This window comes from Colletes latitarsis, chromosome 6, assembly GCF_051014445.1.
Source record: "Colletes latitarsis isolate SP2378_abdomen chromosome 6, iyColLati1, whole genome shotgun sequence".
Lineage (NCBI taxonomy): Eukaryota > Metazoa > Arthropoda > Insecta > Hymenoptera > Colletidae > Colletes > Colletes latitarsis.
Window position 1 is genome coordinate 22,469,963 of NC_135139.1, and position 15,187 is coordinate 22,485,149.

A 15,187-nucleotide genomic window follows, 5' to 3' on the forward strand; every position below is an offset into this window, starting at 1 on the left:
TCATTCCAAGAATTCGTTTTTCAGAAAATTCATTGCGTATACGTTCAATAGATTCTATCGAACGGAGTACGACTTGAACCTTAGCATAAGTAGAAACAGTGGGTAGTGAGCAGACATGCCAGAACAAGCATCGAATCCCTTGAAATTGATCTTCGTGTGTGTGAAGTTTGAGAAACACTGGCATTCTTTATAAAAAGATTATGCACGTATCTATCGGATTAAGCGAGAGAAAATCTTGCAACGAACGTGTGATTAGCGATGCATTTTAAGCGACTTTGTCAAGTAAAAGCTGATTACGTCGTAAACAATTTTCTTTCAGCAAGAGTGAATGCGCAAAACAGAAGTCATAAATTTTACCGTGAAGTATGTTTCTGCTAAGATTCTTAATTGCCGCGATAAAAGTGGAACATACGTGACAATGAAAACGTAAACGAAGAGTAGCAAATGCACGAGGCACTCACTGAGATTGTAATTACCTGTAATTGTGTAGTGCAAATCGGAGGTCGAGCGATCGCAAGAAATTCCGCGAAAATAGTACTGCTAAAACCGGATACAACGTAGAAACCGTTTCCGAGTTGCAAAGGAGGCGATAAAAACATTCGCTCGGAAGGCCTGACAATGCGAAATGCACATTGCGATTCACATTCCTCGTTCGTCTGAGAATAATTATGCACTACGGAACACACAGTGAAGTGTTATATAATCCTTGCTGTAGCTGAAGCTTCAACGAATAAGTCCTGACAAATTAATAATTGCAACAATGAAACGAGCATTTTAGTCCTTTACAAGATTTCCACACGCCTCTAATGTTGCATACGAAAGAATTATATTTTGTTTTCCTTTATAAAACTTTATTCTGATAATATACATTAATTCGTTTTCTTTTCGTTTCAGGAACTATGCAATCGCCCAATATTCGTGAGCGATACCCCAGCCCAATTCGACGTGATACCTGGAAAAATGGGTAAGAGAATGTCAAATAGTGGATTTAATTGTTATGTGAAAACGGATTAAGTACAAGTTTTCTATTCCTGAATCTACGTTACTATCGACATTCTGCGCATTCCCCTCTCAGCTCGTTGAAGATCGAAACAAAAACGTTTCAATAGATGAAACGAACTAGGAAGAAGTCGAGAAATTGGCTAAGACTAGTCATTCCGGTTTCGCGTTCTCGCTTCATTCTTGTTTTCGAGCGCTTAGAATCCCTGCGATGAAACATAATTATATGGTTCACGTTTACACGCATTAGCAAACCCGTAAATCACATGATCGACCCTTTAATGCGAATCAAGGTGAACGATCGTTTAATTTACTTAACCCTTTCCACTAGAAATGCCGGCACGGAGTTTCAAAAATACTCGTTTACATATTTAGCCTCCCTCCTACCAAGCAAGCCTTCTAAATTCAACTCTTACTTGGATTTTAAATTCAAATTATTCTTCTTTCTCGATAAATAAATTAATTCGAGGTTTCGAATGAGCAAAGTATGGCATAACGGAGAACACGTCGACCGAATAACTAGCTAAATAAGAGGTTTCGCAGTCGCGTGACACATTTAGAAATTCTTCGGCGAGTCCGAGTCGCAACTCGTCATTGACGGGACATTATGTTTCATAAATTGGCACTCTTTCGTCAACATCTACTATGAATGACCTCGAAACCGCGAAAACCCTGAAAGCAACTTGGTAACCTTTGACGAACGTGGGAGGTAAAGCGTGGTCGTTTCCACGGACGCCATGCCCCGAGGCTGTTACGACCACGACTTTCTTCGGGCAGGTTCGATTTGTGAGAAAACGCCATACGACTACGATAGTAACCGATACCATGGCTCGATTTAATTAACGAATAACCGAGCCGCTGTATTGTGTGATAATCGTACGGTTACCTCGTCTGTCTTTATTTTTGCATCACTACGGAAGAATGCAGTTAGCGACTCTCAAAAGTGGGAAATTAGCGTCGTTTACTTTTCATTTCAGGTCGCAACTTTTCTTTTCTTTCCGACGCTCGCAATAACAGGCATCGCTGGCATTTTCTAGCTAACAGTACGAGCGATTATCCTTTTAAATTCCTTTTAAAACTTTCAGAGAGTATTCTCAAATCTATGTATATTTTTTAGAAATTTGTGAAAACTCAACATCGTAATTTTTTAATTTTAGACGAACGAAGCGACCGGACTCGTGGACACATCGCAGACATTTTTGTGATTTAGATGGGAATACCGCTTTAAGCTCGGTTCTTGAGGCACGTTCGAGCCGAAACGTTCTCGTAGCGTTAACGCGGTGTACGATTGTCGTGTTTCATCTAACGTGCCCTCGCAATGCATGCGTAATTAATGTTGAGAGGCTGCGAAACTGGTAAAAGGGATCTTTATCAGCGTAGTTCTCGCGATTGTCGCGTCACGCGAAGAATTACGGCGACGCCAAGTATAGACGAGACTGCGGAATGCATCGCGGACTTAATCTCGTGTCCTGTTGGTAGCTGGTGCAATTCACCAGCCTGGCGGTGGCGTCGTGGACGGAAGTCGAGCGATCCGGGAATTCGTGCAAACGCATTCCTGCAGTTGCGCGTCGTTCGCAACACCGTGTCCCGTTAACGCGTACAAGCACGCGAGAACACTCGCGGTCGACCGGGATAACGACACGCGAGCATTTTTTCCTCGGCCTACATCATCGCCGACCGTCGAAATTCCTACTCTTTCGATCGCTCTCGGCGATCGAATCGAAAGTGGAATCGTTCGAGGGATCCGACTGCCAACAGATCGGCTTGAACGAGAGAAAGTTTTAAAAAATCAAATAGTATACGTTTGAAAAATGACTTGCAATTCAATCTATGTTAAGGGTTTAATAATAGTTCAAAGTTCAATTTTTGTGACAAATTCGTTGTATGGTTTTACAAACAACGACCTCGTTTTAGAAATTTATTTTACGCTCTGATGATTAAAATGCTCACTTTCGGTCTTCGATAAGTGCTTAAATTGTAGGTTTTAGTCGCGTACAGCGTTATTGAAGATAGGAGCAAAGCCTCGTAAAGAGCCAAGAGTAAAAGCTGCCTGACGGGTGTAAAGGAAAATAAGTGCTTAACCTTTTGCGTTTTAAAACGTAGTTCTTCTTCAGAGACTTGTGTTTATTGAAGTAGAAGAAGTTGGTGGTAAAGAGTCGTTATAGATTCGTTTTTAGTGTAAGAAAGTATTCTTAATATATAGACCCTGTTGTATAAGCCTTTAAGTAGTAACCTTTAAGGCCGAAACCTGATGAATTGTTCACAGTTGATTGTGTTTGGATCTATCAAATGCGAAAACAAGAACCCAGACTTCTAAGCGTTGTGAAAGAGTAGAAATTAACGTTTGAGAAACACTGGCGTTAGAGGTTCGCACAGTAAATATAAACATTCATTCTTTGTTATTTATCCGAATAATCTAGGCGAATTTTTTCCGCTCTACAAGCATCTGGCACACATGTTTAGGATCTAATGGGAAAAATGCAAGCGCAACACGACCGTGGTAACAATTAGTTTCCAACGTTCGATAAATCGAGCAAGCGCGCGTGCGGGGTGAAACCATTAATGCGGAAATAATAGTTACGGGAATTGTTACGCTAGGTAATTATAATTTATAATCCGTGGCTGCTATCTCTCGTTTTTATACCGTTTGGAGAAAGCCGGGCTTAAGCCGCCCGTCGATTTTAAATCACTTTCCAGCCACTTGCAATTAGCAAATTTTATCCACGCGTTTCGACGAGATCGCGATGCTCAAGATCCACCCTGCTTCTTACGAAAATTCAACGCTAATAAAAAGTTTCGTCGGTGCGAGGAACGATAACTCTCAAGAAATAGCTTGCAACGTTTTACGCAGTTCGACCTGTAGATCATAAAAGCAACATTTACGCGTTTGTAAGCATGTATCCGTTGCTGTACGCCTCTGCAAACCCTTTGGACTCGCTGGTTGCACAATGTGTTCGCAGTTCTTGACACCAATGCTGGCCACGAAGTTCGGACAAAGCGCGAGGCGTCGGTTCGAGGCGTGCAATCCCACAATGGTTGCACCTTCGCTCGAGCTATTCAAAACGGTCGGTCGTAGCGACAGGTTTGCTCGGAAAAATATTTGTTTACTTGCGTAAACTGGACACTCGAGATCGGTTAACTCATCGGTAATCTTCGCGGTGTAAAACCGGGTCTCGTCTGGATAGTGAAAGTGGATCGACGCACTCCGTTTGAATAGAGACACAATTTAATCGCGGCGCAATTACGCGAGACACGAAATGATCGATCGCCCTTGCATTAACGCCAATTTTGCCGAAGAAGTCAATTTCAGGAGAAAATTGACGCCGGGGTTCGCGGTAATATTTTTGGCTCCGCCTGGGTGTCGTAACGCCGTTGAATTTCTTTTTACATCGATCGAACTTTTGACTGCGGTTATTTTTAAAGTCCAATTATCGTTACGATCGAGAGCTTCGCGGGATCGAAGATATTTTTATTCGAAGGGGAGCGCACGCTCGCGGCTTCGTTCAAGAAACTCGAGCACAATTTCTCCCAGAAGCCGAATAATTAAATCCGGAAAACGTTGCGTAACGCCGCGTGCTGTACGCGTATCGCGGCAGAATAGAAGCGAACGTGAGAATCCATGAATTAACCCGGCGCGAAGGTGTTAAAATTATTCGATAAATTATGGAACAGCCTCGACAATTTTTCCTTTCGCGTCGATGAACTTCACGCGGAGGCGAAACAGATTCGTAATCTTCGCGCGACGTGCCGTAACATCGTGAGAAAATTTTCTCAGATCGAAGATCGACACGACGGTTGAACCTTATTGCGTTCTCGCTCGGTTCACTTTCGTTTTCGAAGGTCTAATCACAGATCGTGCGGCTCCTTCCTCTTCGAGCTTTACCTTTTAACCATGAAATAAACAGTTAGTTTTCTTTTATCCGAAGTAGAGTAACGCTTTTTCTCTCGCGCAATGCACACGCAGGGAACAGTATAATTATAAATGTTTTTATGCGCCGTTGTACTTGATTAATTAACGATACGAACGCACAGTTTACCTAATTATGGTCATGATGCAGTTCGTTTGATAGTTATCGATCTCATGTATACAAACGAGGACATTCCGGTGTAACTAACTTGATTTATGAAACATGTTTTTCCCCCTCGATTGTTCTTCGCTATCGTTTCAGCATCGAAAATACGTTTATCTGAAATTTGCACATAAAACTTCATTCGTATTCAGTAAAAGTCTGTTTGCTTCGCTCGGTCACTGAAAATTAATCTTATTCTTATATGTATGTATCGAAAGTCAAAGTTCAATCTGTTTGTAATTTAGGCGACAAGTGGTTGGTTTCGTGCCTGGGCGTTCTACATCTGAGCAAAGGACTCTTCTACAGAGTGGTACCAGCTGACCAAGGTTTCGGAAGCAGCGGAGAACCGCCAGGATCGCCGACTGCCGAATACGCCGGAGTATTCAGGTTTCGATTATGGTGGTGCGGTGCATGGGTCGAAGTTCTGGTCGACGACAGGCTCCCGGCGATTCACGGACGGTTGGCTTTCGTGCAGAGCCGACATAGTGATCAATTCTGGCCGGCTCTTCTGGAGAAAGCGTACGCCAAGTGAGTACCTTGAAACGGTTGAACCACGAGAGTGGTCTCTTATTTGTCAGTCACGCATGAGAGTTTTTTCTCTACCTTGTTCCCCCGGTTGCCTTTACTTTGTAACAAGGTCTAATAAGACAAATGTTGCAGACTTTACTCTGTTATCGCGTTCACTGTGGTACGAAGACATATAATATGACTTCGCATTCCATCGAATTGTTTAAGTGCGCCCAGATAATACATTCAACGTTAAAAATAATAAATTAGCTATTTTTTAGAATTTGTACACGACGTCGGAAAAAATACGGAGTTCGTTCACTGCCGATCGGCCAATTAACTCTAGCTCGAGTCGCACGCGATTTCGCGTGGGTGTAAAAGGCGATGGCGATCGAGGTTCATCGATCGATCTCCGTAAGGTCGATCTTCGTGCTAACGCACCATGAACGTCCACCTGGTGAACACCCACGCCACCCACCAGAACTTACAAGATTGTTCGTAGTAGCTCAAACGTTACTCCGCGTATTTGCGTCCCACGATCTTCTAATTTCGAAACGAATTCGAAAATTTGCAAAGATGTCGTAGCAGCAGAGAAACCATTTCTTTAATTAGGTAGTATATATGGTTTTATCATTTACATAACGATAATGTTACGATGATTGATATCAGAAATATAAAATGTAACCATGTATCGTATTAACGCTAACTAAAACAGACATACTCAATTACTGGCAGGTTCGAAAGGGTTAAGGAGACAACTGAAAGACGTTATCCAGAAGAAATCTAACCGATGTCCCTCTTCTGCTATTTATTTCGATAGTGCCAGCAAGGTTACATCGGAATCCCGGAACGTTTTAATGAAAACATCGTGAACCTATAATGGCTAGAAGATATTACCAGTAACGAAACGATGCATAATTAAGCGATTCGCGAATACGAATACGGTAAACGGTGTCGGACATTATATCGGAAGGACAAGGTATTTCTCTCTCGATCCTGTCTGTAGCGCGAGATCTACGAAGTGGATCCTTAGCGCGAGTAATGGTTCTGCGCGACTTCTTCCTCGAGGTGGACGACGCGTTTACGCGGATGAACGAACGACGATGACCGGTTTTGCAGGAGGTCCTTGCTCCTCCTCTTAATCTTTCCGCTGATGATCGTTCCTCCTTCCTTCCTTCTCCTTCACCTCGTTATCCGTTTCTTACTCGCGTCCCTTCTCGGCTTCTACGCTTCTTGCCGTCAGGAGCATAAGCCCTGGGCTGGGCGTTGCTCTCGAAACGACTGCAACGTGACGGCCTCGAAGAGGAAGACGACCTCGCGATCCGAGAGACAAAAGAGGAGCAGCAGGATCGCCGATAAGAATCGGCAAAGTTTCTTCGGTTTTTATTTACGAGCCACTGGGCAGCAACAAATTCTACCGCCAGTAAACGCGATGTTTATTGCGTCTTTGGCCGATGTACTTCCAAGATTTTGTCGTTCGTAAGGGTTAGAATTATTTTGTTCGCAAAGATGCACTTCCTTCGCGTACAGGAAGAATGAAAATGTAAATCGATATGGACCGAATCCTACGTCGCTCGCTGTAGTAGGAAATACTTGCTGGAGATTTCAACGCCCGATCTGTAGTATCGTCGACAGATTTCAAGTGTCGGTTTTCGTTCGCGTATTATGCATTCACATTTCTAAACTGTAACAGTTATCGAGCGAAATTACGTGTGAACGTTATAACATGGAAGTTCTACTGGTTTTAAATAGAAAAAAATAAATATTTCCGGCGTAAAATATGTAAATTCAAGTCGTACACGTTCTAGCGAACATATTTGACACTTTCACGACGTTGAAAATATCACGTCACAAATTAACGAGCGTTTCGTTTTTCCATAATGTCAAGCTAGTTTCTTGGACAAATACTTTACTTGAATCGAACCAGTTCACGGAAATCGTTGCGGTTTCTTAAGTGCTCGGCAAATATGCCCTTGTTTAACGACCGAGAACATACTTTACTATAATTTCGCCATCGTACGCGTGCATCTTGCATTACAATGGCGAACATACACTCGTAACGAGAAATTGTCGTGGCTTCGCTTTGGTGTGTCAGGGGAAAGCAGAACGAATCGATCATAGGCTATACTTTGCTTTATAAAAGTATACAAACGTTAAATAATCGATGCACTGTTGCGTACGGTGATGTACCTATGCAACCCTCGTTGAAGAAATACGATTATTTGTACTCGTGACTTTTAAAAATCGAAAGTACCAACGCGCGATGTGAGCCTGGGACCAGCGAATAATTTCACAATCCGAATGAGCCGAGCGACGGAAAAAAAATATTAAATCGCGAAATCACGATGTTAATTAAGCGATACGTACGTTCATTGCGAACGTCGGTATTTATTTCAATTAATTTTTGAATATTCGTCTCGATGATCTTTATTCGTGTAAAGCCAGGCGAACAGTTGCGATACAAAGATAACTACAAAAATTAAAATGAAGGTTAAACAGATTAAATAAAAATCGTGACGATGTTTTATGAAATGTTCTGTGTATCGACTGTCGTTTGGTTTGTTTGTGGCGGTTAAAAAACAACATGCAATAATATGGCCGCATACCGTTTGTACGTGGCAACGATTACGTCGGTCAACAGCTTCACGAAAGGAATCGGGGACGGCGATTCATTAATAATTGATAGCGCGTTGCTGCCTCTCGATGACTTCCGTTCGCCGCGGAATGTACGATGCAGTCAATTAATGCCGGATCATTTGAAATCGTCGGTCGGTAGAATCGATTGCGAGCGAGGCGTTTCGCGTGCTGAAAAATGCAATATGTTTTATGCGGGGGCTTCTGACCGTGGTTAATTTCTGTTACGACAAACGTTTAAAGGTATCCATTCTTCGACGGTGAACATCAATTTGCGCCGCGTGCTACGTCATTGGATACAGCAATTTCCGCGCACGGCCACAATTGTAACGATAATTGGCCGGTAGTACGAGTAATTGAAGGTCCTGGGTAACTACCAGCTTGTAATCTCCGTAGTTTGCGTTCGTCCTTCGAGGGAAAATCAAATAGAAAACCTGCGCGACGTGCCTTCGCCCGATAACAGAATTGTTTCTTTCAAGGAAAATTTATTGAGATTAGAAAAGACAATTTGTTGGTCTCAGAGACACATTATTGATTGCTATAAATTCAAGACCCTCTAGAGCTTAATAAACTTAATAACAGATGACAAATAGAAAATGAAAGAGTATAGTAGCGCAAACACGCAACACCTTTTACTAAAATTCGTTGATTGCGACGATAACGATCTTTCACGCATCGCGATTAACAACCGTAGCTAACTACGTCTTCTTTTTCGCATGGTTTCGAACGAGTTTTCGTAGTGGTCGTAGTTTTATCACGCATCGTTTACTATCGTCGAACGTCGATACTTCAAGTGTGAAGATTGATCTAGAACGACAATTTTATACTAAATTTAGTGTTTTTTCAATTCAAGTTTGAGTTTTCTTCGATACAAGTCTACAAGAATTTAAGAAATTCATAAAGAATAGAAAAAAAGAGGCGGGAATTTAGTATGTGTATATAAAATATGTCATATGCAAAGTAGGACTTACACTCTTTTATGTTGTTGTTTGCGCGTACAAGGTTAGAATGTACCGCGTGTAGTCAATTATGTTAGAATAAATAAAATTCGATAGTTAGAAGGCAGATCAGAAATAATATACATACGATTAGTATTCATAAGATATTCAAAATAGGTTAGTAGCTCTTTCGTATCTTTATATAAACTAAATAGAAAAATTCTTCTTTCCTGTAATGTTACCAGACATAATGCAATTACTTTTTTTTAATATACATACGATTTTAATTTGTACCGAGAAAGATTCGTGAATGACTTGAGGTCGCTACAGAACACTCGATTTGTTTCTACAGAAGTTTATTATAGTAATCGAGTTCTTTTTACGAGCGCAGAAGCTGTACAGTTAATGCTTTTAAAATGATAAAATTGGATAACTTTCGCGGCGACAACGAATTAGTATTCCGCTCGTTTCGATTTAATGTTCTCTAAGATGGCATGTTCTCCGAGTTGGCATCTTAACGATGACACATTTCTTTCCACAGGGAGAGAATCGTACGTCGCGTGACCTTTCCTCTTCCACGATAACCCTGTCGTAGATCCCATCGATCCGGAATGCTCGTCGAGTCCAGGTTTATTAATCCAGCGCCAGGTATTAAAATCAGTTAGAAAGCTCATACATTGGCGTGCCAAGCGCGCACACGAGGAACGAAAGAATTATGCTCGACGTGCTTCTTCACGATTTCCATTAGAAATCACTATACTTGCGTTCGCCACGGTGCTTCAACCGTCGAGGAATCGCGGCCCGATGCATATAATGCGCTCGTCGCGCGTTCTGTTCTGCAATAACAGTTTTTCTTTCCAATTACTTGATAACTGTTTTGTAACGATTCGATGATGTCAGTGCAAATACTACGGTACATTAATTTTTATTAAATAATCGATGCGCTATAAAGAGAAAATGTCCAATAAAAAGCGATCGCTTTTGTGTGGAAACTGGTAGTTGAGATTACGAAGGGAGTGCTACGTGCACGTTTTAAAACTAAAACCATACAAAATTTGTGTCATCTGTTTCTTTCACGCTTAAAAATTCGTGATCAGTGAGTCATCCTGTTTTCACTCGGGTGGGGAGCCTTTTGGCATTGAAAGGCCGAGTGTCGAATCATGGATTCCTCATAAGGTCGTACGACAGTCGATCTTATGTTAATTATTGAAAATAAAGCCCATTTCGATCTTTAAAAATAACGTTTTACTTTGAGTTATGGTCCGGGATAAATGTCGTGTTTATTAGATCTATATGGAGAAGGCCGCGCAAAAGGTGCGAACAGACCGCAGCTTCGACACTCCCTGGATTAGCATTTAGACAGGAACGTTTTCAGCGATGAGACTGGCGTTCGATGCAACGCGATCAACGAGAAATCAGAATTCGGCATAGCTTCGGGATACGCCGGTATGCAGGGCTATATTCAGCAGGCATGTATATTTGTGCACGCACATGCCTGTGCCACGGGTACGCTAAGCAAGTATAACCGCGAATACTTTCACTCGGCGAGTAGTCGGTTCGTTGGTTGCCAGCAATGATCGGAGGTCAGTGCACCGGTGACCACAGTCCACGTTCGTATCTGCGGCCACGAAACTGCTGCAACGACGAACTAGCACGCCAGTGGCACTCGGAAACGAGCTTTATTGACAGTTCGTCCGTTTAAACGATGTCCTGGCGTTAAAATTTCGTCGCTGGACGAGCACGCGAAACGCAACTCTCGCGTAGAGAGCGACCCCGCTTGAATCGCTTCTCTCGACGGGAGTCAGCAATCTTGGAACGCAACAATTAGAATCGGAAGTACCTCGTTCCACGACAGTTCAATGAAAAGTAATGTCTCTGGAACGATAATAGCCACGCGCCGAGCCCGCACGGTTCCTCTCCGGAGCAGATACGTCCACCGGTACCAAACATTTCCCTTGCAAGTGGCGAACGATTCCTGGAATCGGTCATCCGGTTCAATATGCTCTTTTTTTTTAGATTTGATACAGAGATTTGTTACAGCCACGTAGAGGGCATTTAGAGTTCATTCATTTATATTACTTTAATGTATGGAATAATATCGTAATTGTTAAAGTCAGGCTTCCGGATGACCCAATGATAATAACGATACAATGCTGTAACGCGAATATATTTTGTTTATTAAAAAACTGGGTGCCTGGCAACATACTGCGATCACGTGAAAAGTACTGCGAACGACATTGCACATCCGCATGCAACTTCGTCACCCCGTTAGATGGTCACGGGACGGAAGTACGTCAATGGCAGGACTCGCGTTACCGTTCGCTCGCAAACCGAGAACGGTAGAATTACACAGTCAGCAGAGTGTTACAGATTCGGTCATAAGTGCGGTGACCCCTACGACAGCCACTGGAGTCTTTTGCGCTTACGATTTTTTGTTCGACGGACGTTACTGACGCCGAACGAAAAACGAAGAACTGCGGTAGAATCCGAGAAAGGTGGCGTCGAATTTAGAGATTATCTCTCTTTAGATAAAGTTTTTGAGTTGCGTGTACTATAGCGTAAGGTAAATTTTTCGGCAAAATTAAAAAATTTAAAATCGTTCTGGAAAAATTATTTTCGGTTGCAGGGGTCAATTACAATCATTTTTGGTCAATAGACATACCCCTATAACTCCTACTCACTTTCGAGAAAAAAATTCATTACCGAAAATATAATCTGAGGCCTGAGATGGTTCCCTGAAATTTCAGGCATATCTTTAAAACATCATAATTTCTGAACGGATTGAAGGATTTTGGTGAAGCATATTTAGAAATTCTAATGTGTTCATTAAGGTTTAATTAAAACAGATAAAAATTTGTAGGGCTCTGTATTCACTTGTTAGAATTGATCGCATAAGAGGCGCTGTATGTCATTGCGGAAGCATGAACTACTGATAACTGATCGACATACGTAACTAATGCTGCCACCTAATTTTATGCGCTAGAATCAAACTGCTGGTCCCGATAAATTATTTCGCGAAAAATTAATATTTACGTAAACTGATAGGCCCTTTCATTATTGATATACCACATACTGTTAAGAATTGTTCAAACTATTGCATTGTAATGTTAAACAATGCTAAGTTTGATTTATAATTGTTTAATTTTGTTCCCTGATATAAATGAATCAAAATAGTAGGGATTTAGTAAATACCACTTTGAATGTTTATTAATTCATTTATTATGTAATGTCATGTGAACGATCGATAATAATACGTATTACTTTACTGGCGAAGTTCTGAAATATATGTAGAGATATATGCCACTATCTCGCTACGTGGATGCTTACACTTTATTGAATATTTTATAAAGCGGGAGGTGTCTAATTGCTGTCTAAGAGTTCTATATATCTCTGAAGCGTGTTGACTCGGTGCGATACACAATCAGAATGATTTTTTACCTTGAAGGCTAAGAACAGTTAACAAACCAGAACGATAAAAGTACTTCTGTATCTGAGAGCAAACACGCTCCCACAAAAAATTAAATCGACCGCATATCTCGGGCAGAGAAATTTACGTTTTTTCTTTAAAAAGTTTGCGAATCACCGCCTTAGCGACTAAATATGGTACAGGTTGAATCTTCCACCAGAAAGTGCATTATACCGAGTAACGTATGCATTTTGAAGACGTTGAGGTTTCAATTAATAATTCGTCGAGTAATAGAAGTATCGAAAGGTTTAGTTTAGAATTGACATAGGTCGTCTAAATACTAGACTCTTTCTGACGATTCTTCGATATTGCCAGCTTTTATATATTGTTGCTGGAGATAGATAGAGGTAGGGACAATGGTCAAGGGGCAGTGTGACTCAGGAAGGGTGCGAGGTTCAGGATGAGTCTGTAATGTTTGTAATGTGACTGAGTGGTGTTTGTATGATCGTGTTGGTCCAAACATTCTGCCAGCGGCCAGAGGCACGAACGGTCCGAATCGTCCGGCGGGTTACCGTAACGCTAATACCCATTCATGCCAACCGCTCATTTCCGGTGAACGTGATTCGATCAGTGAAATAGGTGAGCAATAGGCGTGCAAGCGTGATTAGTCTGTTAGCTCGTCCCGTTTCAATTTACTCCGACTGAAAACTTGCCGCGACCGCTCCCGAGGTTCTCTTTTCGCGCAGTAATTGCGGGGAATACCGAATCCGAAGGCCATACGAGGCACAATTGGAAAACGGATCTCCCCGTCGCTTTACAGGGCCCATCTTCCCTGAGAAAATACCCATGTGACTGCCGTACTCGTGCGTGTGAATGGTTACGGTTTAGAGATTAACCTGCTCGCGCTTGTGGTCGGGCGAGCGAAACATCTCGCGCTTATCTTGCGCGATACGCGCTCGGGGGACGTTGACGTTACTAGGACGCGCAAAAGGCGCGAGAGAGAGAAAAGAAGCCCGTTATCTTTAGAATGCTAATTTCCTCTCGGGAACGGCACATACGAGCAGAGATAGCATCGCCTTCTCTCTTGATTTTCTCTGGGTGGCGGTAGGTTATCAGTCGCCGCGGGATCTGCGCCGACCGTCTCGCCTTTCTATCTTTGCGACGATTTCAAACGAAACGCCAAACTCGGCTCTTCGCATCGAAGATGCATTTCCAGAAACTGGAGCAAGCTCCTATTTATTTTAATTTTGGTTTGTCTCATTTATTCAACGACGTCTCGAAAGTTACGAAAAACGTCTTTCTTTAAACTGAATGACATATTTTCTCGTAAAACGTTGGAGGACGCGTGTATAGCAAACGATGGAAGTTATTAAACTTGAATGAAATTCTTTTAAAATGGACGGTTAGAAACTGCGGAAACTTTCAGGACGAACCAATACATAGAAGACGCGTGCCAGGCAGAGTGAAAGGAAATTTAATTTCTATTGTTCGACGAATAAGGCTGTTTTAGAACCTAACTCAACTTAATCCTTATAATCTAACTTATGTTTCGAATGAAGAGAGTTAAAGCTTATTCCAGTTTTTGAAATCACTTTGTATAGTGACGAGCAAAGAATCAGAATATTTCGTCTATTTTTATTATTGCATTTCGTAAAAACAATTACATGTTTCGAACTGATGCAATCTAACACAGTTAACCCCTTCACACCCATGGAAGAGATATCCCGTGACCTAATATCGGTCGTTGATCGCTTTTGACATAACGTACGCATCTTGCAACACAACGACGATCATTTGACCTTACGGACGAATTATTTCGAATATTTCGCGATCGAATTCTGGTCGTATCTATGTCTGTAATAGATAAATTATTTGTAAAATGTTGAATTTTAATATTCATTATTAATATATCGAGTATTGCAGACGTTGCTCTATCGTTAAATACGTAGCTGGTATAAAATGGATCATGGTTTTCCGTGAAAACGCCTAAACAACGTTCCAGCGTCGTAAATTGAAGTCAGTGCATTAACAATGAGCACTAAAACGGTAAATTCAAGACCGAAGAAAGTAAAAGTGGTGAAACAGATTGAACCATTTTACTGCCGAACGGTTGATGGCTACGACACGCTCTACAGAAAATGTTATGTCTTCGTCGTTTCGAATTTAAATGAAAAATCAAAATGTTACATTAAAACAAATAAATATTTCGAAACCAGAGCAAGGTAGTGTCCTTCCGTAAAACTAAAGATTTATCGGTGAAAGCAATATCTTAACTCAATGTCTCCGCGATGAATCTAAACCTAATCCCATATCTAAACATAAGCTTACGTAGTGTGAATAAAAGGAAGACGAACACGGCGGGATGGAAATTCAAGATCATCGGATCTTTTGATCAGACTCTTCGTCTACTGTTTGCCACCAGCGACTCTCACTATCCTGCTGGCCTACTAGATTCCCTTTCCTCCAATGTATACGTTTGATGTTACTCTTGAAAAGTTTGATTTATCGTATCAAACTATTAGCAAGAATGAAGAACGACGTACAAACTTAAAATTAATCTCGCATATACAATAATTACTCGTACGTTCGTAGGTGTACGCCAGGTATCTCTCGTATCTGCGTTGTTTCTCGTC

The 15,187-nt window shown here is 41.6% G+C and overlaps 1 protein-coding gene across 1 annotated transcript in view; it reads left to right on the plus strand.

The window, feature by feature from the left end:
* Calpc (calpain C) overlaps positions 1-15,187 on the plus strand; it is a 35,249-nt gene that overhangs the window by 16,559 nt on the left and 3,503 nt on the right. The window contains exons 4-5 of the mRNA XM_076766974.1: positions 895-964; positions 5,315-5,597. Coding sequence (XP_076623089.1) covers positions 895-964; positions 5,315-5,597 — 353 coding nt within the window. The remainder of the gene's footprint in view (positions 1-894; positions 965-5,314; positions 5,598-15,187) is intronic.